General features: G+C 35.7%; 2 protein-coding genes and 1 pseudogene across 3 annotated transcripts; 2 read left to right on the top strand and 1 right to left on the bottom strand.

The window, feature by feature from the left end:
* Window positions 1–51: 51 nt before the first annotated feature.
* Window positions 52–3,741, bottom strand: LOC149383135 (elongation factor 2). Its single transcript, XM_089629379.1, has 4 exons — window positions 3,614–3,741; window positions 3,047–3,087; window positions 2,848–2,935; window positions 52–2,678 (listed from the first exon to the last, which is right to left on the bottom strand). The coding sequence occupies exons 2-4, from the start codon at window positions 3,047–3,049 to the stop codon at window positions 238–240; spliced, it is 2,532 nt and encodes an 843-aa protein (XP_089485505.1). The 5' UTR covers window positions 3,050–3,087; window positions 3,614–3,741; the 3' UTR covers window positions 52–237.
* An 8,286-nt stretch (window positions 3,742–12,027) lies between these two features.
* On the top strand, window positions 12,028–12,900 carry LOC149383134 (nuclear pore complex protein NUP35 pseudogene; annotated as a pseudogene).
* Window positions 12,901–12,927: 27 nt separating this feature from the next.
* Window positions 12,928–14,295, top strand: LOC149383133 (nuclear pore complex protein NUP35-like). Of its 2 annotated transcripts, XM_089628100.1 has the most exons (3): window positions 12,928–13,039; window positions 13,135–13,475; window positions 13,975–14,295. In XM_089628100.1, the coding sequence occupies exons 1-2, from the start codon at window positions 13,022–13,024 to the stop codon at window positions 13,444–13,446; spliced, it is 330 nt and encodes a 109-aa protein (XP_089484226.1). In that variant the 5' UTR covers window positions 12,928–13,021; the 3' UTR covers window positions 13,447–13,475; window positions 13,975–14,295. The 2 variants fall into 2 exon arrangements, with proteins under 2 accessions (XP_089484226.1, XP_089484225.1); XM_089628099.1 differs by lacking the exon at window positions 13,975–14,295 and having other exon boundaries at window positions 13,135–13,770.
* The last annotated feature ends 13,247 nt before the right edge of the window (window positions 14,296–27,542 follow it).

The raw sequence follows: 27,542 nt of genomic DNA, 5'->3' as shown, positions 1-27,542 counted from the left end.
CAAAGTTTCCTAAAGCTGGATAAAAAAAGTAGAGAAATGATACCGAACATGTAACAACAAAATAAGTTCTCAAAAATAGCGTTTCACTTTCCAATGGAAAGTCAGTCGTCCCAAAAACATTATAAACTAAAAATAAACAGAACTCAACATAATTGAAACCAAAATATTCAGAAAAATAGGAAATAAAAAAAGAGCGCGAGAAAGAGAAGCAAAAGAGTTCATAAGAGAAAGAGAAACTTAGAGCTTGTCTTCGAACTCGGAGAGCGGAGTCATTTGCTCCTTGAGACCCTTCCTCTTCCTGATATCCGCGACGAGCACCGAAGCCTGCGAGCCAGCCTCCAAGGGATCGGAGGACATCATGTCCCAATGATCAAAGACGCACTGAGGGAAAGCCTGCCCCGAAGTCGCGGCCCTCAAAGTGCTCGAGAACCCGAAAGACTCGACGACCGGAAGGTAAGCCTTGATGTTGTAGAGCGGCGTTCCTTGCCTCTGCATTTCCTCGAACACGTGTCCCCTCTTCTGGTTCAGCACGCTGTAGATTCCTCCGAGAGCCTGCTCGGGAGCCTGAATCTCGACCAGGTAGACCGGCTCGAGAAGCCTCGGCTTGGCTGTGATCTGAGAGGCGTAGATGACTCTCCGGGCGGTCGGGATGACCTGTCCTCCTCCTCTGTGGATGGCATCAGCGTGAAGAACCACATCGCAGACCTCAAAGCAAATTCCTCTCATGTTTTCCTCTGCGAGAGCGCCTTCTTTCGAGGCCCATTGGAACCCGGCGACCACCGAGTCCTTGATCTCGTTCAGGTACTGAACTCCCTTACACATGTCCACCACCATGTTGGGACCGGTGGTTTCGGGCCCGAAGCACCAGATCTTCTTAGCGAGGTCCTTGTCCCAGCCGAACTCCTCGGCGAGGATTCTGGACCGGATCTTGGGGTCGTCACGCGGGCCGATCTTCCCGTCGTCAATGGCCTCGGCGAGGCCGTCTTCGAGCGGGCGAGCTTCCATGTAAAGCCTGTTGTGCTTGTTCGGGGACTTGCTCATCACGGTTCGGCAGGATTTCTCGAGGACTGTTTCACGGAAGGACACGACCGGGTCGGACTTGATGATCTCGGCGCCTCCCATGAAGTCGTCCTGAAGATCCTTCAGGCAGATTTCCAGGTGGAGCTCTCCGGCTCCGGCGACGATGTGCTCGCCGGACTCTTCGATGGTACAGACAACCATGGGGTCCGATTTGGCCAGACGCTTCAGACCTTCAACGAGCTTGGGAAGGTCAGAGGCGACCTTGCACTGGACAGCGACACGGACGACGGGCGAGACAGAGAACTTCATGGCCTTGATCGGGTGAGCGTCAGTCTCCTTCTCGTTGGTCAGAGTGGCGTTCTTGGTGATGTACTGGTCGAGGCCGACCAGGGCAACAGTGTTACCACAGGGAACATCTTCGACAGTCTCTTGCTTCTTTCCCATCCAGATGACGGTACGCTGAACGCTCTTGGTGTAGAGATCCTTCTTCTCGCCAGGGACGTAGTTGGGTCCCATGATTCTGACCTTGAGACCCGTCGAGACCTTTCCGGCGAAGACACGACCGAAGGCAAAGAACCGACCTTTGTCGGAAGCGGGAATCATCTTCGAGATGTAGAGCATGAGAGGACCCTCGGGGTCGCAGTTTCTGATGGCGTTGGCGTACTGATCATCGAGAGGACCCTCGTACAAGTTCTCGACACGGTACCTCTGAGCGGTGGAGGGAGAAGGAAGGTGAAAGATCATCATCTCAAGTAGGGCAGTGCTGGCCGGGAGCCAGGTCTGCATGACACGCTTCATCAACGCTTTGCCCATAAGCTCCTTCTCGTCAGACTTCATGGTGACGCCGAGCTTCTTCAACATAGGCCAGAGCTTGTCCTTCTGGTCGTTCATGCACGTGTTGATGATCTGCTTGATCGGCTCGTAACAGAACTGTACAAAACCACGCTTGCACGAGGCAGAACCGGTGTTCTTGCTGGTCCACTTCTTGGTGGCGGGGTCGAAGTAGTTCTCGCCCCACAGCCTCTCCATCATCTTGGACTCGTCGACTCCGAACTTCGAGGCGTACATCTTGGCAAAATTGGTCAGAGTGAAAGCCCAACCGTGGAGACCGGCGGAGAAGGCCACGGTACCTTTTTCAGGGTAAACCATGACGTCTCCGAGAAGAGGATCTTCATACGTAGCCATGATGACATTGGCGTTCTCAATAACCCTCTGGAAGGTCTGGTACGCCTCTTCTCCGTCGACCTGAAGCTCGAGGAAACACCTGTCCATCTTGTTAACGGTGAGGACTGGCCTGATTCTCTCTCCGAGGGCTTGCCTGAGGACAGTCTCGGTCTGGACACAGACACCCTCAATGCAGTCAACGACCACAAGGGCTCCGTCAGTGATACGGAGAGCGGCGGTGACCTCAGAAGAAAAGTCAACGTGCCCGGGAGAGTCGATGAGATTGATGAGGTACTCGTTTCCTTGCCTCTCTCCCTTGTAGCTCTTCAGAGACTCATCGGTCATCTCATAGTAGAGAGAGATACCGGTGGACTTGATGGTGATACCACGCTCAGCCTCGTCAGCACGAGTGTCAGTCATACGAACATCACCGGCAACTTCTTGGGCAATGATACCCGCAGCAGCGACCAATGAGTCGGTAAGAGTCGACTTTCCTGATAATACATAATTAAAAAAAATCAGCCATTGTCGTCAAAAGTTGAAGCTCAACAGTATATAAAGCAAACTACATACATAAATATAATAAATATTAAGGACATGAGACATGCTATAAGACAATTATACATCAGGAATTGACATGAAAAACGGTTTAGATTAACTAACCGTGATCAACGTGAGCAATAACGGACATGTTCCTGATATTGTTCTTCAGGTCCATAATCCGACGCAACTCTTCAGCGGTGAACTTCACCTGTAAATACAATTCACGATTAATAAGTTAGATTCACGCTAGTAATTAGAATAGACGTGGTAAAAAAAAATGAACTAGATTGATTCACAAAAACTAAGATATAAAACTTACCATCTTGACTGGTGTTTGAGTACCACAAAGTACAGCAAAACCTGTCGCAATAAAACAGAAAGATTACATAACAGAAAAATCCATAACAAAATAATAACTAAGCAAGAACGGAAAATTCACGAAGTAAGGAAATTCACCACATTCTATCATTACCTAATGAAAGCTATTGGATTCGCTTAATTGTTAAAAGAAGTCAACCACTCAGACATATAAACAAATCAGGTTATGTAAAACAGATACGTAAACATAAAACGTACTTTACTTCAGATCAATCCATGTTAACAAATTAAAAAGATCAACTTTTATGAATTAATATAAACCTCAAAACTCCAGATCTTAAACTAATCCGATCCAAACACAAACTAAAAAGTTTCAAAGTACGAGAAACAGGATTGATGTTCAATAAAAAAAAATACAGAGAAACATCAATTCCTGCTATTATAAGCATTAACGATACGAGCTTAATATCACAGATAAAACAAAAACCGATGAATTATCACAGACAAACATTAGATAGTAAATCGCACAAACATAATAAGAACGCGATCGGAGAATCTAGAGACGAACCTGAACAGACGATGAAGAGGAAAGGGAAGGGACGGTGAGAGAGAGAGAGTGGTGAGAGAAAAAAATCGAGGTAGGATTGAAGGTGCGGCTAAAATAAGAGATGATGTGCTCTTCTTATTCCTCGCTCTCTCTCTACACTAGGGTTTTGCGTTTTGGGCTGATTTGGGCTTTGTTTTTGTTGGGCCCAGATCGCTTCTGTTCTTTTCATCCGAGATTGTCGACGTATGAAGAGGAATATACCCAAAATTAATAATTGAAGATACCCAAAAATGTTGACTTTTCTCGCTAAGCGAGTAGTCCTCCTTCAAAAAAAAAAAATATGTTAGACATTTAATATAAATGACATATAAAATAGAAAATAAAAAATTATTTCATGATATTTTGGGGAGTTCAATTTTTTTTTTTTTGTAAAAATAAACGAAAAATGTGATATTTGTAATATAACATTTTTAGGGGAGATATATGTCATTTATATTAAATTGAATGGATAAGTCTGATATTTCTATAAATCGAATGGAGAAATCTCGCATTTCGATTAAACACATGCGATATTGTTGATATTTTCCCCTTTTGAATATGATTCACATGAAAATTACACATGCCACGCAATACATTTTTGGCACTTTCTTAAAATCATTATAATTTAAATTGATCACCGGCATTCACGCTAATTTTTTGTTAATAAAGTCAGATTCCAACATTATTCATAACATAAAGTTCTTATACATTATAAAGACCATAAATTTTTTATGATCAAATTTCGATTAAGTTGTAACGACGTTTTCATTATGACCGATGAATAACGTCATAATTAAGCGAAACGAATCAAAATTCTAGCAACATTCGTAACAGAAAAGTTCTTATACATCATGATCAAATTTTGATTCAGTTGTAACGACATTTTCATTATGATCGAATGCTCAAATTTAGTTCACATACTTATATGTAATTTGGCGGAACATGCGAATATGTCATATATTCATTTACCCAATGAAAATTGCTATAGTTATCTTGTGTACACTTTTTACTATCCTATTACTTCGACCCTCAATCTTCGTCTAAATTTTTTTGATTGACTGATAAACTCATTTTTTAAACTATAGAACCCTATAGTGAATTAGTTCTATCCATAGATATTTCATGCTAAATTTCATATTGGTTCTTTTCAAATGCATTTAAACCGATCATTTGAGTGGAATCATCCACATTAATTATTGCTAGATATATGAATATTGTACGGGTTATATATTTAATACTTTCATGATTGTAAGGAAATATAGAGAATTTAATCTTCAGACTCGCCAATAACGGTAGAATATATAGTATTTATGCAAATGAAACGAGATTTAGATTTCCATATACATATATTATTTGAAATTATAATTATTTTTTATCAAATACATTGTTAACACCGTTTAATTAATTAGAACACAAAATAAGTATAAATTGCAAAATTAACAAGTGAGTGTATTATTTTGCATTTTACACAAGGATTCAAATGCCGGCGATTTTCTCCGACAATCGTTAGCAACATCGTTTTCGGTGTGTAAACGGCCGACGAGTCCGTATAAGTCGTTTTTCGTCTTGATCTCGTTCGAATTTCGGCAAAAACGACTTTATCGTTTTCATGAAAAATGACCGGGTATCTTCATATGTTTTAAAGAGTAAAACCATTTCATATTCGTCCATTTTTGCATAATATCAGAGAGAACGGAGCTTCCTGGTGTTTTTCGGATTCGTTGTAGAAGACGACCATTTTCGGCGAAAATCGGCAACTTTCAAATAAGCTTAAGTTGATTTCCACACAATATCGGCGGCGATTGGAGAAAATCGGCGAGTTTCTAGCTGATTTTTTTATACACAAATTATGTTTTTTCCTTAATTTGGTCTATAATTTGATTTTTTAACATAATATCTTTCATTAAAGTTGTTTGAAATGTTGTGATCTATGATATATATTTTTTTCAGATTTTTTTAAGACTTTCGGCGAACCACCGAGACTTCCGGTGAGCCACCACATTTTCTGGCGAATCACCACTTTTTCCGGCGATTTTTTTTTTTTTTTTTTTTTAATGTTTTTCAAGTATGTTTATGATTGAAATAATTTTTTTTTAATTGTTGTATGAAATTGTTGGAGTTGAAATTAATTGAAATGTAATTGTGATTGTGTTAAATGAATTGAAATGTTGATATAGAAATGTTGGAATTGTGATTGTGTAAAATTAATTGAAATGTTGATACGAAATTGTTGGAATTGAAATGATTTGAAATGTAATTGTGATTATGTAAAATGAATTGAAATGTTGATATGAAACGTTGATATAGAGATGTTGGAATTGTGATTGTGTGAATTTAATTTAAATGTTGATATGAAATTGTTTGAATTGTCACGCCTAAAAAATGGCACGTGAGTATAAAAGTGATATTAAGAGAAAACTAGACCATTAACGCTAACAGAGTCAAAGCATACCCACGGTGCATACTCAGTAGTTATTTACTTTACAAGTCCAGAGAAAGATAAACAGAATACAAAACATAAGCAGAGACTTCGACAACGACTTAGATAAGTATATATATATATATACACTTGTTGTTCCAAAACAAGACAGAGTCTTCAGAACTTGACGACGCTATAATCCTGAGGTCGTCCTAACACTTCTTCTCGCTTTCTTGGTTATATAGATAATTTTAAGAAAAACAAAGAAACGTAGGGGGTGAGCTTGAGGTCCAGTAGGTGTTATAGTATTTGGCTCGATTTTTAAAATACATTTATTAAACAATAATAATTCTCATATATCATAGTATTATTCTTGTCCTATGTAGATCTCTATACACGTACAAGTATAGCCCTCGTCACGTGTTGATCTCCAACCACGTACGAGTCTAGCTTGCAGAAAGTAAACGTGCATTGAATGATGATATATGTAAATAAATAAATAAATAAATAAATAAAATGCGATATTTATGCTGGTGGCCTGCCACCGTCTGCTCATATAACCCGTGGCAGTCCTCTGATCATAATGGTGCACTCTCCACACCCTTTTATATATACGCATGCATTCTCCGCTTCGTATATATAAGTATCCGGCTATCACAGGCCAATATAGAAAAATATTATATCTATATTTTTCAAATAAGAGATATATGTATAATACTGAAAATACCTTTCAATTTCACAATCGGATCTCCCGATTTGAGATTCTGCCACATTTTAAAACTGGTCTCGGGTGTTGTGGCATTTTGAAAATATTTTCATTTTGAAAATAATATATAAGTTATGGCCAAACTATGAAACCAGGTAAGAAAGATTATATTTAACCTACCTCGAGATTAAACGTCTTAATGGCTTGTCCACGAGATCTTTACTAACTCCCTAATTATATCAAGCTCATAAATCTGAACAAAAAGGCGATATGACAAAGAATGACTGCTCAAAGATTTCTCTCAGCACCCGACTCGGCCAACTTTTGAAACCTCAATTTCGAGACCACGAAAACCAAATAAGAAGCAACTCATATTCTCATACTACGTCCAAAGGATGACACAAGAAGACATTTACAGCCAAAAAGGTGCTATCTGCTATCAATATCAAATCCCAAAATACACCACACAATGATTTCACTTTCAGATTTCCCCACAGCAATAAAACAAAGTCCCCACTTCACTTTACATGTCAATCTCTAGGCAACGAGAGTAACGAAAGTTGTAATTTACACAACTTTATAATCATACCAATCAGTACACCATGAGAAAACCCATACGGAACCATTTACAACCATCCTCAAACTAACTGAAACAAAACGTTTTGATTTCCATAGAGAAATCCTAAAATTCCAAAATCACCATCTAAACATCACTTATCAGATTTGTGCAAATGAGGGATTCTAAGTTATACCTTGAATAAATTTGATTTGTTTCCCTCTCTGTTGTCCCTCCGAGCTTCTCAAAATCCCAACTCGATTTCAATTTTTTTTTTTTGTAAACCCTTGAATGTCAACCTCGGTGAGGACGCTAATCCAACTCCTATCGTTCTCTTTTTCTCGTTGAACCTGGCCGAGGTCTTAAAAAAATTCAAATATAAATCCATAACCCAATCTATTCAGCGTCTTGTAAAACGGAATAAGAAGGAGAAGAAGGAATGAGAGCGAACGCTCACTCGCGACAATCCCCGGCGAAGCCTTGCTTTCTCGGCTGTCCTTCGCACGCGATCACGGTGAAAAAAAAAATATAAGCTGTCAACTTCTTGATCTCGTCTCTGTATTCAGTTCCGTCTCAATCTCTCTTTTTTTCTCCCTATTTCTCTTCCTCTCTTTCCTTCGGTTCTTTTTTTTTTTTTCCTTTCTCTCGGCATGTTTTCTTCTTCTCTGCTGGTTCTATGCTTCTTTCTTCACTGTACGTTTCTCTTTCCTTTTTCTTGTTCTTATCCTTAGTCTAAGAGAGTCGGTTGTTATCTCTTATTCTGACCTGCACTCGTATCTATAACATAGATAATAAATAGGATAACATTTTCAACTTTCATCCACACGCCGCCACGTGGCGTCGTCAGGCGGCGACACGTGATGGATTTTTTTTTTTTTTGCCTGCGCCTTTTCGTGTTTTTTTTTTATTTTTTTTTCTACTTTGCCTTTCGTTGGTTTTTTTTTTCAATCTATTTTTTAAATCCTTTTTTAATGTTTTTTTTCTCCCTCTATCCCATCAATATATTTTGTATAATTTTTTTATGTATTTTATAATCATAATTACTAATGTTATATTATACTTTCTTTTTCTCTTTGATATTTATTTCCTTTCACCTTATATGTGTCTCCATATTTCATTGGTTTTTTTTTTTAATTTTTTTTCAATCTATTTTGTAAATTTTTTATTATGTATATTGGTTTTTTCCTCTCTCTCTCATCGATATATTTTGTATAATTTTTTTTTATGTATTTTATAATCATAATTACTGATGCTATATTATACTATGGCCCCGTTTAACATAACTTTGTTTTTAAAAAGTGCTTTTAGATTGTTTTTTTTTTAAATGACAAAGTGTTTGGTAAACTGTTTATAAAACGGTTGTTGCTTGTAACATAAACTGATTTAGCGTTTGGTAAAAGAAATATATTATAGTAAAAAAACTAAAATAGACATGTTCTTAATAATTAAATAATAATTATTCATATGCTTATTTATATACATATATATAAATAATATTTTGTACGAGGATATTACAGTAATTTATATAGCAAACTTAAAAACACTTTTTCTAAAAGCTAAGAATCCTAGCTTTTCCCTCTCATGTACAAAATCTAAAAACGTTTTTGAAATTTTTTGTAAAAACAGTTTTGCCAAACACCGGATAAACAGTTTAGTTTTTTCTAAAAACAAAAACAAATCTTTTTAATCTCAACCAAACGCAGCTTATATCAATAACATACATTATTTTGAGTGTATGTTAGTTTTATATTTTCTTTATTAGTTTCTCTTTGATATTTATTTTCCTTCAGCTTATATGTGTCTCCATATTTCATTGGTTCGTTTTTTTTTTCCAATCTATTTTGTAATATATATATATATATATATATATATATATATATATATATATTGTTTTTTTCCCTCCCCCTCTCATCAATATATTTTGTGTAATTTATTTTATGTATTTTATAATCATAATTACTAATGCTATATTATACTGTGGCGCCGTTTGACATAGTTTTGTTTTTAAAAAAAGTGCTTTTATAAAAATAAAAATAAAAATTCAAAAAATGACAAAGTGTTTGGTAAACTATTTATAAAACAGTTGTTGCTGGTAACAAAAACTGATTTAACGTTTGATAAAATAAATATATTATAGTAAAAAAACTAAAATAGACATGTTCTTAATAATTAAATAATAATGACTGATATGCTTATTTATATACATATATATATAAATAATATTTTGTACGATGATATTACAGTAATTTATATAGCAAACTTAAAAACACTTTTTCTAAAAGCTAAGAATCCTAACTTTTCTATCTCATGTACAAAATCTAAAAACGTTTTTGAAATTTTTTTAAAAAACAGTTTTGCCAATCACTGGATAAACAGTTTTGTTTTAAAAACAAAAACAATGCTTTTTAATCCCAACCAAACGTAGTCTATATCAATAACATACATTATTTTGAGTGTATGTTAGTTTTATATTTTCTTTATTAGTTTCTCTTTGACATTTATTTTCCTTCACCTTATATGTTTCTCCATATTTCATTGGAAAGCGAACGCAAGTCTTATTTACTCATGAAAGTCTAATCAATGTACAAAATAAATTTTTTACATTTTATTATTCGTTTATGATTTTTAAGGGTTTTTCTTAATTGCCGGTTTCTTTGGTGTCCATTGTTTACAAATCTTGATAACACAAATTAATCTCTACAAATTTTACTTGTTATTATCATTTATAATATGCTTAAATCATTCGCGCGTAGCTCGATGCTGAAAAACTAGTATATGTAGATATGTAAAGATAATTATGAAATATAAAAGTAATTATTATTTTCCAAAGGATGTATAAAAGTGTATATACACACACACGTACATACCCATATACATGTGGAAAAAGTATATAAAGAAATCAAAACCTTAATATACATATATAATAATTTATAGTACTAACACATTTTGAAATTTACTAAGTAAGGTTTTAAAAACGTATGCATATGTATTTATATATACAATTACTAATTATAATACTAGCATTTAATTTTACAAAGTACTAATTTGTGATATTTATTTAGAACATTACAACTCTCCCCTCCTTAGAGAAATTTCATCCCGAAATTTAAGATCTAACTGGGTACATGAAATAAGTATGGATATTTTTCTATCATATCGCTTTCCAGCTCCTAACTCGCTTCTTCGCTTCCATGGTGTGTCCACAAGACTTTTACCAATGGGATCTCACGATTACGAAGGTTCTTCATCTTTCTGTCAACAATTTGAGTTGGCACTTCGTCGTAAATGATATCTTCTTGGATTGGTACATCCTCGATTTGACCGATGGTCGTAGGATCTGGTTCGCTCTTTCGAAGCATTGACACGTGAAAGACATCGTGTACAAACGATAATTCTGATGGTAGAGCAAGTCGATAAGCTACTAGACCTACTCGTTTAATAATCTGGAAAGGCCCTACGTATCGAGGAGACAATTTTCCTTTCTTTCCAAATCGGGAAATACCCTTACGTGGAGAGACTTTCAAAAGCACGTAATCTCCTACCTCAAACTCGAGTGGTCTTCGTCTCTTATCTGCATAGCTCTTTTGTCGACTCTGAGCTATCTTCAATCGCTATTGAATGATCGCGATTTTCTCATTAGTTTCTTCGATGATTGTAGCTCCTGTTTGAACGCGATCTTATGGTTCAATCCAACATACAGGAGATCTACACGGCCTTCCATATAGAGCTTCAAAAGGGGCCATGCCTATGCTGGACTGAAAACTGTTATTGTATGCGAACTCAACAAACGAGAGATTTTCTTTCCATTTGTTACCAAAATCCAAAGCACACGCTCTCAACATGTCTTCTAGGATTTGAATAACTCTCTCAGATTGCCCATCAGTTTGAGAATGAAAAGCAGTACTAAAATTTAATATGGTTCCCATGGCTTCCTGGAAACTTCTCCAATAATGAGCAGTGAACCGTGTATCCCGATCCGAAGTGATACTCAGAAGAACACCGTGATACTTTACTACGTTCTCAAGGTATACCTCTGCTAACTTCCTTTTGGAGTACGTTATTTTGATAGGAACGAAGTGTGCAGACTTGGTGAGTCGATCAACGATTACCCAGATCGTGTCAAAGCCTTCCTGCGACTTTGGTAGATTCGTGAGGAAATCCATAGTAATTTCTTCCCATTTCCATTCGGCTATGGAAAGCGGTTGTAACATTCCTCCAGGTTTCTGTCGTTCAGCTTTCACCTTGAGACAATTCTGACATAGTCGAGAACGTCCCGCTTCAGGTTACGCCACAAGAATTACTTCTTTAAATTTTGATACATCTTCGTGGCTCCAGGGTGAATGGCATAACGAGACTTATGTGCTTCTTCCATGATTGCCTTCTTAAGCTCATCCATTTGGGGAACAACTAAACGATTTTGGAAATACAAGCTTCCATCTCCGCGTATATTCCAAGGCCCGAATGTCTCACCATTCTGTAACTTAGTGTGAATTCCAAGAAAATACTCATCTTGCTGCCTAAAACGTACGTTACTGAGTCGTTTTCCTGGCGTTTTACCGTTTCCACGCCTCAGTAAGTACGTTTTTAACGTTTTTTAAAACCTTGTATATCTATATCTATATATATATATCATATCTATATATATATATATCTATATCTATATATATATATATATATATATATATATATATATATCTGTGTGTGTGTGTGTTGCAATTGAGAGATTGCAACCGGAGGTACAAGTCTTTATATTAGCAGATAGATTTGGAAATGGTGAGATCAGTGATATCAACAAGTAAAAATAAAATGTAGAGCAGCTGTGCATTAGTTATTGTCTTCATTCAGTACACGAGTTCAACGTATCTGATTGTTGGATTCAAATTTGGGTTGCTTAGTGATATTTGAGAGCACTTCTCGAGTCGGTTTTTGTTTGTTCATATGGGAAGGAAACACAGGAGTAAGAGGCGTAATGTGTTGTTCACAGTGCAGACAGTATTCCCGAGGAGGCGAGAGGATGAGTACCACAGTACACAGAACTCCTAAATCAGGGAGGCAATCTTTGTTTTTCCAAGATTTGGCGTCACCCATATCATCCCGGAAAGGGAAGTTTGCGAGCCCCGGGCAAGCAGCGCCGGTGTCTGCTCTGTGGCGCGACAACTACACGGCCTCAGATCTCCCCCCTCCTTCGGTATACACCCTCGAGGACCGCTCCGATTTCTCTCCCGAATCCGGAATCCCTGATTACCCTGTGTCCCCAGGTCTCCTTTCCAAGGCTCAGGCCGGGACGTGTCGACCCCTTCCTCGGGCTTGCAAATCCAGCAGGGAAAGAGCTCCTCTGCAGGTTTCAACTGGTGGTCTCCCTCGAGGAGCGGCGGAGAACAAGATGAGACGGGAAAGAGCTCACCCGTCGAAGGTGTCGTCCAGCCTGGCGCTCTCATCACACTTCCTCCCCCGAGGGAAGTCGCGAGGCCCGAGATGCAGAGGAACGCCGCCGTGCCCACAGGCAACTTCAATGAAGAGGGATAGGTCACTGTTTATGGGTATCGTTCTCACCTCTGATTTTTGCTGCCTTTGATTGTGTCATTTAATGACACTACTGACTTTTATCTCTCTAGATTTTCTCCGGCAGACACAAATTCGGTTTTTAGGGAATTCGAAAAGTGTGGTGTGATTCTGAAACATGTTCCCGGCTCGAGAAACGCCAACTGGATGCACATTCTGTATCAGGTTTTTCTCCTCCCCACTTTCACTATCTTAAATGTACCATCCGCATTTCATAAAAGAATGTTAACAATGTTTTCTGATATATTTTTTTTTTCTAGAACCGTTCCGATGCACAAAAGGCACTAAGCAAGAACGGGATGCAAATAAACGGAATACTCATCGTAGGAGTGAAATCGTTGGACCCAATGCAAAGGCAGGCTTTGAACGAAAGACTTAACAGCAATCATGGGTTCATGACTTTACCGCCTCACCCGTCCCCCAAAACTGGGGAAAAAAACACGCTCGGTGGCCCTTCTCGTCCGTACTATCTTCAGAATGGCAACACCAATGCCAAGCAATCTGGCGGTGCCATCGCTTCTCCAACCAAGTCGGTGGTCTACAAAATCATGGATTTGATGTTCGGAGTTTAGCACGTCAAATTGACGATTATATATCATCGGTGAGTCAAGCATATATAGTTATTCCTGGTAAATGTTGCGATGTCTCTCTGAACTCTTGTTGTCCCTCCAAAGGGTGGTGTTGTTTCCTAGTAACTTCGAGATTCCATGGAAATTATAAAATTTCATTTGTTACTTTGATCAAGGTAACTGCCAGCAACGAAAAAAAAATGCGATACTATTATAGATATGTGAAGTCATTCGCATGTTATACACCGATTCCGTGGTGATTTCCGTGAGCTTTTGTGCCTGATGGTATTTAAGATATAAAGTATAAACAAAGTTATAGGTTTTAAAGTATGTGTCTACATCATTATATAGTGAAAGTCAATCTCGAGCTTCCTCTGTATACTCTTTGAGTAGGTTCGATATATAGAGGGCTGAAAATGGTTATACTGGTAGTTGCTAGAATTATTATAGAGAATTAAGTGGTGGCGGTCAATGGTTGCTTCATTATCCTTTTTGTAATAATGCTAAGTGCCTTATTTTGTTGCTACACAGACTGATCAAGTTGAATTTACAAGCAGAGAGAGCGACTTGATGTTTGCACAATTATTTGGTGGCTAGGAAGGTGAATCTTGTGTAGATCTTATAGTGGTGGTTGGACTGTTAAATTTAGTTTTTGTTTTGGAATCTACCTGAAGACTTGCAATCATGAGCCCTGGGCTATAAGGCCTACGGATTGGCAACTTTGAGGCACGTGTCCCAAGGCTGTCTAGGACACGGGGTTATGGTCTTGCGGCAGGCTGCGTCAGTCTTTTAAGCTTACGAGTTGTTTGACTTTGACGAGAGCCAATTCGAGTTATTCCATTGTCCTGCTAGCCCCGAAAGTAAAATATCAAGAGTATCTCTCATGCAATATTTATCTCTTTTATTTTTAAAAATATCAGACATATTTTTTTAGTTTAATATAAATGACGTATATCTCTCCTAAAAAAAATTATATTACAAATATAATAATTTTCGTTTATTTTTTACAAAAAAATAATTAGAACTTCTCAAAATATCCTTAATATAATAAATATTTATTTACTATTTTATTAAAAAAAATCCTTACCTTTTTATAAATTTTTTTTAATTTAATTTTTTGTAAATAGAATAGAAAATAAAAAAATTATTTCATTAAGGGTATTTTGAGGAGTTCAAATTATTTTTTGTAAAAAATAAACGAAAAATGGTGATATTTGTAAGATAACATTTTTTTAGGGGATGTATATGTCATTTATATTAAACTGAAGAGATATGTATGATATTTCTAAAAATAGAGGTGATAAATCTCGCATTTCGATTAAACATGATGGATAGTCTTGATATTTTTCCTTAAAGGAAAAATCGACATATTTACTAGTGTCTGATTACTCAGTTTTCCTGCTCAACCAAAACATTAATTTGGACAATTCTATTAATAAAAAGAAAATAAAGAATATTATGTATCTATAAACATTAATTTGGACAACTATCAGTAGAAAGAAAATAGAGAATATTTTGTATCTATTTTACTTTTTTTTTTTAGTCTCATATATGTTAAAAAATTTGTTTGGTGATTTGTTGACATATATATGTTGATAAATGACAGAGTTTGTTGAACTTTGAGTTATGTAATTATTCTTTATAGATGATTGTGAAATGGACGAATTTATTAGGGTCACTCCAATCGGACGCTATAACACTATATATAGCATACAAAACCCTCCAACCTCAAGTGATCTCATACGGCATATTTGCAGTGTGATACAGTGTCACACTATATAAACCTACGAATATTTATAAAACACCATAATTCATAAATTGACTACAAAAATACGTTAAAACATAATTCAATTAAAACATAAAAATTTAAATATAGATTACAAAGTTTAAATTAAATACACAAGATAAAATAAAAACTAAAAACAATAACATAATTTTAAAAGACATAGTAAATACTTAAAACACAATTTAATAACCGGGAAAATTATTTCCAGTTCCGTCAAGATAATTATAATATTTAGTAAAATCTTGATCTTGCAGCACAACTCGGAGTGCCAACACCTAACGCGACCTTTGACATAAAGTTTGTCGAGCTCCAAACTGGTCGGTGTAACTGGGCTTCGTTCAGACCCTCCCGATTCTTCAAGGAGTGTCTTTGGGCGATGTCAAATAAGATTCATCCTCAATTTGGTGAGTGCTTTTGTTTATTTTGATATTGCCTTAATTTTTATATTATTTTTTTACATTGCATTTTGCTTGCGCAGTTGAAGATAGCGCGAGCAATCACATGGAGGACGAGATTGGCCACGTGGTCGAGAAGAAGAGAGCAAGACAAGCCAAGAAGGCGGCTCAGAAGAGCTCGTCTTTCCAGGTCGGTGGAGGCTCTGCTCCCTCCAAGGAGCTCCCGGAGGTGGTCGAGATTGAGGAAGTCGCCGCCCGGTCTTCGAGTCCGTCCGCTGAGGTGGGAAGTGATTGGATTGGCGATAACATAGAGGTGATCAAGACAACGGAGGTCATCGCTTCCAAGGCTGCGACATTCAAAGTCTTGCCAAATATTATGATGAAAAGGAAGACTACTCTGTCAAGGTCGAATTCAAGAGCGGAGACTGTCCCATAGGTTAAGAAGAAGAAAGGAAGAAGGCCAAGTCCAAGGAGGACGAGGTGATCAAGGTAGATGAGGAAGGAAAAGAGCACGAGAAAGACGAAAAATAAAAATGAGAAGAAGAAAAAGAGAAAGAGAAAGGAAAAGAGAAAGAAATGGAGAAAGAGAAGAAGAAGACGACTAAGAAGAGATAAGAGAAGGCAAAGGGCAAGAAGAAGATGCCCGCTGAAACTGTCTCTGTCGGGTAGCGTCCTCAGCAAGTGCTTTCATTGGACAGATCTCGACGAAGAGCAGCTCGCTGACCTCGTCCGGACCTTCTTCAGCTGGGTCAGACTTGGTTTCAACCTTGAAGTCGAACAAAGTCGTGATTCACTTCGAGCGGGACTACTGTCTTTACAAGTCTCTGAGCTCGTCGTCCTTCTTGCTTCGACAAATTCGGTATCCCACCATGCCTTTGGGCAAAGTGTGTTGGAATTGATCTAGGGTTTAAGAAAAAGTTTAACGCTTCGGTAAGCGGCGGAATTTTAAAAATTTTCTTTTTCAAGTAAAACGTTTTTTACTAACCTAGACAAAGAGCAAACACATGTAAATAAAACCTAATATGAGTATTAAAGATTACTAACCTTTCTTGAAGCTTGAACGTTGAGAAGCTTTTGGAAAGTTGCAACGTTCGTCTCCCTCGCAGCACGTCTCTCTTCATTTCCTCGTTAACTCGAGCAACCACGAAAGTTTCTATCACTAAATCACTCAAGATAAAAAGGAATTAGTGTGTGGGCACTTTTAAACACTACGACTTAAGAACGAGTCTTGAAGTCGAAGAGCTAAACACTAGGTCAAATGAGGACCTAGGTGCCAAAACAAAAAACCGAAATTGAATAGAGAGAAAGAGGAGATGGGCGGCCAAGGTTCTAGAGAGAGAGTCTCTCAAATCTCTAAAACTTGGATGAATCAAATGTGAAGAATAAGGCCTCTATTTATAGGGGAAGGATTACCTTCAATAAGGTAGTTTCCTATTCTATAGAATATCACATATTCATGAGCAAATATTGCTTTATTTCCTCTTTCATTTGGGAGGCCAAGGGGGCTTCTAGAAGGCTTGGATTTGTTTCCTCTTTTGCTCCCTTGCCTTGCTTGGCCGAATTCCCTTATGCCATGCATAGGAAATTTGTCTCCTCTTTTTCTTTTGGCAAGTATCTTGATACATTTATGCACAAAATATTCTCTCTTTCTTTTGGGTGATGGGCGCCCAAGGCTTCTCTAGAAGGAGCTTCTAGAAGCTTCTTCATTTGTTCATGACAACATGAGAAAGACCCATTAAGAATTTTCAATAAAATTCTTATGAGATGAAATTAATCCACAAGGCCCAATTAAATCAATTTTGGCCGAGTGGTCTTAAGTCATCAAATGACCCATTTCATCCCATGTCCAAAAAGACAAAAATACCCTTTTGACAATTTTCACAAAACTTGTCTCGTTTTTATTTTGACTTAGCTTCCAGTTTAACTATTCATACTCGATGTGATTTGTGACAGTGACCTCATGGATCCGAATGAACAAAGCTTGAGCTAAACACTTGGACTCAAAAGTTCACAAACCTTTTCCAAGTTTAGCTTAATGTCAACTGACTCCACTAAAGAGTTGATACTGAAAATCTCTCGGTTCAAATGAATTTATTTTCTACTCAAGAATTCAACCAAATTATGATGAGCGGATCCACTGAATATTATCTATGTTTACCCTTCATGAATATCATCAACTAGTCGGGATTTACGAAATTACCATTTTACCCTTCTAGCTGTTATTTCCTCAACTCATTTGTCGCTTGTGAATAAGTTAGAAACAATGTATTGACGAGGAGCTAACAAGTCACATTGTTTCATCCAAAAGAGTCAGGACTCAATTTGGACACTTGCCAGTTCATTTATTCGCATTCCAAGGATCAAAGCATGAGGTGATATACATTGCATTTCAGCAATCTTGTACATGAATTCCATATCTATGAGAACTTCACAAAGTGACTCATGACATTCTCACAACTTAGTACTTCACCAATAGGCCATGTTCAGAATCACTTAGTGAGTCCGAACTCCGACTTTCTCAAATGAGAATACGTAAGTTGTGAAATGGCATGTCTCATTTCAGGATTAAGGTAAGCACGATGCAATTCATACGTAGTGACTTCGAGACATAAGGGGTTAAATGGTTTGTTCTTATTTTGTCTCTAGAAGTGCACTGGTCAATTCAGTACCTTCGGAAGATACCTAGAAGAACTATAGAGTCTCCAACTCTCAATGCCCCATAACCAGGCATCATAGATTCTCCTAACAATCGTATTGAGGTCAATAGTCCTTTGACCCTTAGATTGCGAATATATCGTTTTAAGCAAACTACGAAGAGTTTGTTTATGCAAATCTACATTTGTCTCTTCGTAAGTTGTTTAGTTTATTTATGGACTAAAGACTAATGTTTTATCATAAAGCTTCAAACAGACAAGGAAGAACGAATGAACGTTTCAACTTTTTATTAATGAATAAGCAATTACAAGCAAGAGTCTTCGTGAGACTTTATTACATCAAATGTATAAAATAAAGACTACAACTCTTCTTGTGGGCACCGTTGACAACAAAGTGAGCATACGCCTACGTGGGCATGTCGTGCACCGCTACTAAGGTAAACATTTCTCGTAATTCCATAAGTACTTTATACATATAGAGATTTTGAATGTTTATTTTTGTGTTTTAGTTTTGGGCCGAAATGAACAAAAGGTATATGCTTATGAGCACAAGGTTCATGAAGCTGAGAAGAAGGTTCGAGATATGGCCATGTCACTTGAGCGAGTTGATGGGCTCTCAGCTGAGATCGCATATATGGGTGAAAAGATCAAGAAGTGTAAGGCTGAGCTCACCCAATAAGAAGTCGAGCTCAAAGAGGCCGCGGTCGATCAAAAGTCCTTCAAGGACATGGCGCTGGAGATCCAACATTCTTGAAGCAAGCTGGAGAACAAGAATCGCGAGCTCAACATTTCTCAGGGCAAGGTCGAAACGCTCAAGGACTAGGTCGCACAACTCGACGGGGCGAGCAAGGTCCTTTTGGCCAATGTAGTCAAGGTCCAAGGCGAGCACAACAAGGTTAATGCTCATTTCACCCAAATGCGCCGAAGTGCCCAGATAATCAACACCAGACAACTCATTTGGGGAGGAAGGCTGCTAAAGCCAAGTACATGAACGTGATTGCCAAGTACCAAGCTCATCTCGCTGCTCATGATAAAAGTGCCAGGATCCAACAAAAGTTGGATCAGTGCCGGCTACGGCTGGAGTGCTTGCGAATGTTGTCAAAGATGAGCTAGAAGGTGCGACGGGTGACCTGAAGAAGGCCCAAGACGACATCACTAAATTCACGTCATAACTCTTAAGCCGAGCTGCACCCTTCACTTACTGGCGCGGAGGACGTGGTCTTCACTACATACTCGAAGATGTCGTCTCCTGACGATGTTCAGGAGGATACCTCGGCGGGGATGAAGATCGACCAACATGGCTTGATGTTAGATCAATCGAATATGGTGTTTGAGGGTATCAACGAGGAGTCGGAGCTCGTCTCGGACCCAACCGATGTCACGAATTCTGCGTCTATTCGCCCAATCGAAGAGCCGAGTGACGGGGAGTGGAGCGATTTCTCTTTATCATTTTTTTAAAAATAATTTTTGAACAATTGTTAGTTTTCTTTGAGCTTGTTATTTTGAGCAAGATGTTTAAATGGCTTATTCAAGCGTCTTTGGTTATTTTTTTAATAAGTTTTCAAATGTTGGCTATACCTCAAAAGTGATGTTTGGATTGACCTAATAAGTCACAAATTTCAATAAATAATTAGATACTATGATAAACTTAATTTGGTTGGGGTATATTTTTTTTGGGCATACGCAATGTTCAAAATATCGAGATATATATATGTGATATATCGCAGATATATCGTTTTTTGAAGAGTCTCGGTGAAATATCAGCTATAATCGTTATTGTTTTTATAAATATCGTTAAAATATCATTAAAATATCGACAAAATACCGAAATTTTTTAGTAGTAAAAAAATCCAAAATATCGACAAAATATCATCCAAATTTGAATTTTTATTAATAAAAAAATAAACAATTTATTATTTGTTTTTTATTTTATTTTTTATTTATTATTTCTTATTATTTATATCTTTCACTTATTAATTTTACTTAGTATAATAATATTATCAATATTTCCTTTTTTATATTTTATAATATATATAAATATATATGACAAATAACGTATTATATATATATAACAAGCAAATTGTTCCCGCGCGTTGCTGCGGATTAGTTGAGAATATTAATAAATTAAGATATATCTAATATATTTTTGTCTCGAGGCTTTAACTTTTATATTATTATTTCTAAGAATTTTTAATAATATTATTTTATAACTTTTTATGTCATTATAATAATAAAATTTAAATCTTTTTTTATAACTCCCCTTTTATTTTATTATCAATATCAAATTTTATTTACATTATAATTTTGTAAGTTTTAAACAGTATAAACATTCTAAATTATAGATTTAGCTCAATTAAAAAAATATGGAATGTAATTAGACAAAATAAATTTGTTTTCCTATTGCATTTTCCAAAATATAATATTTTTAGATTTTAATTAAAATGTAAATTTTGTAAAGTTTGAACATAATTCATATATTTTCAATGTTACTTGGCAATTTACATTACTGTTATATTTGATTCAAAATCAAAATTTTCAACATCAAACTTTAGCTACGTAGTATTTTGTTTTTTTAATACACAGCCCCTTTTTTTTAATACATTTTATTCAAACTAAAAAAAGTTCAACATCAAATTCTAGCTATGTTAGTATTTTTTTTTGTTAGTTTTTTGTTTTTTATACATAGCTCCTTTTTTTTTCAATTTTGATTTTTAATTTTAATACGAAATTTAACCTAAATTTTATTGTTGTAATAGGCCCATATCTTCAAGCCCATATCTTGTCAAACATGAGATAAGAAATGGTATTTTATCGCTTGTAAACGGCGATCCAAAAATACACTTCTCTTTTACACGGTTAACAATCTTTCTCTCCCCAAAGATAGATTTGCTAGGATTTCGTTGAAATCGGGTTGCTCGATCTTTCTTTTCGATAGTTGTTCTGATTTCTTTCCGACGGTTATTCTGATTTGTTTGATCCCTTTCTCTTTTTCCTTATTTATTTACTCGCATAAATGAAATCCAGAAAAATGTGCAGCAAGGCAAAGCGGAAAAGATGACTGACCCACACGTCGTCAAGGTTAGAAGCCCATCATCTTCTTAATCGAAAGACTCGAAACCCATTTTTTCCTGACTTTTATTTATTTATTTATTTATGTACCGAATCAATGTTATTTGGTAATGCTTTGCTGTAGTCAAACACGGTTATGCAATTTCAGATTGTAGCTTTCTAATGGAGTTCTTTCTTATTTCAGACTCTCCACACTCTTCTCTTGTTCTGTATTATTATTACACTTCCCTAAGCTTTGGTGATTGTATCCACAACCTGATCGACACTTCTTCTGCTCAAAAGCTCATAATCTTCCGGCCAGCCGATTCGCGATACCTTCTTCGGCCTATTTATTCAAGGTTTGATTAAATTTGAGCAGTTTATGTTGTTGTTGATGATAATACAATAGGAGAATGATTATTTGATTGATTTTTTTTTTTATCATCATTATTACTGGACATGAGATTCAACTCTGCTAGTGCTATAGTGTGATTAGCTGAGCTTGTAAATAAGAGATTTTTAAAACAAAGTGTTTGATTGAATCATAGCTAATTTTTTTAATCAAATCAAATATACACAAAAGGTAGGTTACATAGAACTTTTCATATTCCAATATTTGAAGATTAGATAATGGTTTTTTTCCTCTAAATAATCGGTTAGGGCCCTCTCCATCTTCATCACTATCTTTTTCTCTGCTAAGTGTCCGTGTGTGCTGTTTATGTGATGAGTGTGTGTGTGAATGTAAGAATCTTTAATTGAGTATATTAGGTTACATAAGCTTGCTCAATATTGTGATCAAGGAGAAAAAAAGGATTGGTTGTATTTGACCAACCCTAAGATATATAATGACTTGCCAGCCTTTATGAGTTTGCAAGATTTATTTTATTATTTTGTGTGGCTCTGTGTGTATGATGTATTTTTTGTTGACGTTGAGAGAGAGAAAGAGAGATGAGCACGAAAGATTTACGCCGGGCGAAATGAAGAATGCGGGGCAAATATATAGATACATAGAGGAAGCAACGTCACAAATCCAGAAATGTCTGGTTTTCTTATAATAAAAAAAATTCAGAAATGTCTGGATACTTTCTCCACGTATCTGAGCTTGAAAAGACTTTTCTAGAGACATCTTGGAAAGAATATATAATAATGAGTTTGAAAAAGTATCAGATAATTTTTTTTTTTTTTGAGAAAGTAAAAGTAATTTCAAGACTTTCCTCGAGTAGTAAAAATAAGTTCTAAGAGACAGACTTTTCCAGAAGAGTGTGAAGGCACAACAATCGATTATTTTTAGTGACGGAGGCATAACATGTAATTTTATGTCATTCAATGGGTATTTTGATTATATAACAGGTACTGTAGAAGAAACAGTAAAGTGTGTCTAGATGAATAAGAAATTCCGGATTCTCCTTTTTATATATATATAATAATATCTATAATACTATTCTTTTTTATTATTTTAAAAAATATTTGTAATGTAATAGAAAAATATTACCAGTTTTTTGAAAAAAATTATTTTATTACAGTTTTTAATATTGAGAAAGTAATGTAAATATTAATAAGAATTTTGTAACTAAGTAGACCACTTTAAATTGAAGGTTTGAGATTTAGCCTACGTTTGAAGAGTTTTAGAAAAATAGCAAATTATATTAGGTGGCACTAGATGTAATGAGTTAAAATTACATATTTGTACTTAAATAAATATAACGTTTTTTTATATAGATTCATCACTTTCTCTCTCGTTTTTTAATTAATCACTTTTTGTCTCCTACTTTTTCCAAACATTTTTTTTTTTGCATCAAAAATTCAAAAATCCATATCTATCTCATACGAACTCGAAATTGAGTGATTTCAAATCATACAGATTCGTGGCGCCGAGATCTTCAAAAATAGACTCTCCACCTACTTCTCCACCTACTTCTCTCTAACTTCCCTCTCTCGCCGACTCTCCCCCGTCTCCGTTTTTCCTCTCGTCGCTTCGCTTCCCGCCCACAGGTCAACTCTCTCTCTCTCTCTCTCTCTCTCTCTCTCTGTATGGTTTCACTTTTCATCGGACAGCTATCAATTACTTGATCGCTCCTCAATCGCCATCTCAGACGATCGCCTTGCTCGTTGCTTCGTTTTTGTTAAAATTTGATATTTATAGCTTTTAATTCAGGCGAAACCATTGAAGTTTTAGGTCTTTTGAAAAGTAGTGAGTACTGATCCATTTCTGGCTGATTTTTCTCCAAAAAGAAAAAAAATAGTCTTTCTTTTTCAAAGACAAGTCAATAGTAAAGCATGCTAATATTTAGTATCCGACTTTGGAATAGTTTGTTTGATTCTATTCTTGTTTGTGCGCTTCGTGTGGATTTATTCTCCTTCTCTCCTTCTCTATGGTCAGTATGAAAACAAATCATACAAAATACTATCTTTATTTTTTAATAGAATGGGCATAATTTCATAATTTATTATTTTTCAAGTATGTGTAATTTGATCGTATTAAGTACACAAATTTTCATTGTCACACTTTATTATTTTTGTGTTTCTTCTTTATTTTCAAAAATAAATTATTTAAAAGAAATGCATACATGTGTTATCAATTTTTTAATACTTATAATAATAATATTATAAGTTAATTCAATAATTTCATATTATAATACATCAAGCAAGCTCCGCAGCATCGCGCGAGTATTTTACTACCTTTCCCTAGATTTTATATTCGATTTCCGAAAATTCAGGTTGTACTTCCCTATTCCCTAGATTTTGAACCCTAGATTTTTTTGCTTAAATCTTATAATAGTGTTTTGGATTATTCTTATGTGTCTAATATTTGATTTTATATTTTCGGTGTTGAAGCAGAGTTGTAGTTGTACTTCTTATCGATGGGGCTCTTCAGGAGCGTGTCTGCGCTTTCCAAGCTACGATCCCGTGTTGTAAGTGTTATTAATATTATGACCATAATACAATCGCTATAGTTATGTGTATTGAGAGAGTTTGATGTCCCTTTTCAGTGTGAGCAGTCTCACTTCAAGAACTCAGTAAGATGGCTTCAAATTCAGACTTCCTCAGATCTTGTAAGTTTTTCACTTTTCAAGTATACTTATCAGTTTTTTTGTTGGACTGAAGGATGCAATTACACTCTTTCACAGTGTAAGTATATTAGTATGTTGTTGCTGTAATAATACATCAGTATGTTAACTATATTGAGCTGATCGATCTGTACCATTTTGAGTATTATTTATTTTTCTTACCTAACAAATAGTTTTATTACTTGATAAACGATAGCCTGTAAATTTTTTAATCATCAGCACACAAAAATTATCCAGTCAAGGCCATAAGAAAAATGATTCTCATCTCCATGATTGGTTTTCCATGCAGGATCTTCATTCTCAGCTTAAGGAATTAATTCCTGAACAACAGGTTTGAGTCACTGAATTTGGCTTCATTCTTACTGACCAAAACACATATTTTTCTTTCTTGAAAAGAGACTATTATGGACCCAGGGTTTAAAAATGCGTTGTATGAGGTGCGCAATATTGCACGGTTGACAAGTTACGGCCTTAAACAGCCTCATAATATATGCATTTGGGAAAATCAAAACTACTAAGCAATTATAATTGACTGAATTGGGGAATGAAATTATTTTTTTCTCTTCTGATGTCCCCACCTCATTACTATCTTTTTAATGGGACCTTCAACCTGAGGAATAAGATAACGGATCGAAGATACTCTAAACTGTAGGTCTTGAGGTATCGAACGGTGTGAGATGAATGTGAGATAATCTTGAAAGATACTCTAAACTGTAGGTATTAATATCAACTTTCTCTATTTCAACTAAACATATTGATGGTCAAGATTACTAAAATTCATCATCCGCTTTTGAATTATATACATATGTTTTGGAGTTTTTATAAGTTTATTTGACGATTCCTGTATACTATTGTTAGTGGGTATCATGTATTGTATTTTTTGAAAAATGTTTATTATGGTTATCGATTGAGGCTTATGCCTCTTTACCACAATGATACTTGCATCTCAAAACGAAATGGGAAAATGTAATGATGTTCAATTGTGCAATTTTAAATCTTGAATTGATCAACTGCATTTTATTAATGTAATTTTTATTATTTTATTATTTTTTATTTTTATTATTATTATTTTTTTTTTGCATCTTATCATTTGATATCTGAGCTGTCTGAGCTAATGTACGATTAAGTACGGATAGTTATTTTGAGAAACTTCAGTTAAGTTTTGTTATACATAAATTCAGTATATTTTATGTCACTATTTAATTGCAGGAGCGTTTGAAGAAATTGAAGTCAGAACATGGGAAGGTTCAACTGGGCAATATTACTGTCGATATGGTAACTACAATCTTCCTTTTCCCTTGTTAATAAATTCAGTTCTGCAAATAAAACTAGTGCCACTACATATCCTTTGAAGAAGGTAATTACTGTAGGTTTATCTAGTTATATCCTTGAGCTAACGTCTGGTATGCTATATGCATTTGCAAGGTAATTGGTGGAATGAGAGGAATGACTGGGCTGTTATGGGAAACCTCATTGCTCGACCCAGATGAGGTATACATACGAAACTGCTTCTCTGTAAATTAGTGTTTAGATGGAAGTTTTAAAAATCATAATTATTTCTTCAACAGAACGAAGGCTTAATCTGTTTTCTTTTCCGAATATTATTATATTTTTTTTGTTTCTTTTTGTTTATTTCCTCAGGGAATCCGATTTAGGGGAATGTCAATTCCTGAATGCCAAAAAGTATTACCAGCTGCTATGCCTGGTGGAGAGCCTTTGCCCGAGGGTCTTCTTTGGCTCCTTCTAACTGGAAAGGTGCTTCTCTTTCTCCATAGGTTCCGAGTGAAATAGTTTTGTGAAATTGAGATATTATATATTGGTTGTCGTTGCATCCTGTGTATAGCAAGTGGACATTGTTAATTCTTCTAAACTAAACTAAAAATAGGATTCTATTGCATGTCAACCTCAAAAAGAATATTGTTATGCTGTCATATATATCAGATTGACACTAATTTTTTGTTATTTGAATTTGTCTTCTGAACTTCAGGTACCAAGCAAAGAGCAGGTAGATGAATTATCCAGTGATCTGCGCGCTCGTGCAGTAGTACCAGGTTACTACTTTCTTTCAACTGTTAATTTCTTTCCGCTTGGCTGATTTACATATAGTAGAAGTTATTAAGGAAAAGAATCTAAAATCATTGATTTGAGAGACAAGTATCCGATTTATTAAATTCATTCTTTTTCAATAATGAATATATGTAAGATGCTACAGTTTATCAGTCGGGTGAAGACTGGATAATTTCGGTTAATATATATAGATATATGTGTCTATGTTGAGAATTGCTTAAATGATATAGATTTATGTGAAATTCAGCACATGCTAAATCGTTAGAATTGAATAAGTGGTAACTAAACATTTTTATACAACACTGTAGAACAGTAACTTAATAGATGTGTTGTGACGTCCCGTTGTTTCTTAAAAAAAAAAAAGGTCTAATACACTGCCTTTCTACATTTTGTATTTAGACAAAGTTGTAAATGAATTCCACTTCGGTTGGTCACTACTTTACTCGGATTTTATTCCTTACACATTTAATCATATTTGCAGATTATGTCTACAAGGCTATTGATGCTTTACCCGTGACATCCCATCCAATGACTCAATTTGCATCGGGTGTCATGGCTCTTCAGGTTTGCAGATCTCATTCATACTTTGATACTTATGTTTCTTGATCTTCCATATATCCCTTTCTCTGCTGTTCTTACTCAGGAAGTATCTAGATAGATATAAGATGAGAAGTATTTGTCAAATCTGATTTGTCAGAAGTATGAATTGCAGTAGTATTAGTCCACTGAATTTTATGTGCAAAATTATGTTTCTCACTAGCTCTGTAATGTTTCAAAGACTTTTGCCTCATCCATAAAATCGGTCATATTTTCCCAATATTTTTTTATATTACTCCAAAAATATATAGTTGATAACTTGTTATCATGTCACAAGGAGAGTTGTACGGCAGGCATATGGCTTTGCATAACTTCGGTTACATTGGTTATTTAGGTCCAGAGTGAATTCCAGAAAGCATATGAGAAGGGCATTCACAAATCAAAGTGAGATCCTTTCACTTTTCGTTCCCCTTTCCAATTATAATTTATATAAAAGTACATGTATCGTAACATTTTGTGTTTAGGTATTGGGAACCTACATACG

This window comes from Urtica dioica, chromosome 10 (assembly GCF_054948205.1).
Source record: "Urtica dioica subsp. dioica isolate 48M chromosome 10, U.dioica_male_clone48M_v1_H2, whole genome shotgun sequence".
NCBI classification, from domain to species: Eukaryota; Viridiplantae; Streptophyta; class Magnoliopsida; order Rosales; family Urticaceae; genus Urtica; species Urtica dioica.
This window is presented reverse-complemented; position numbering and strand designations above follow the sequence as displayed.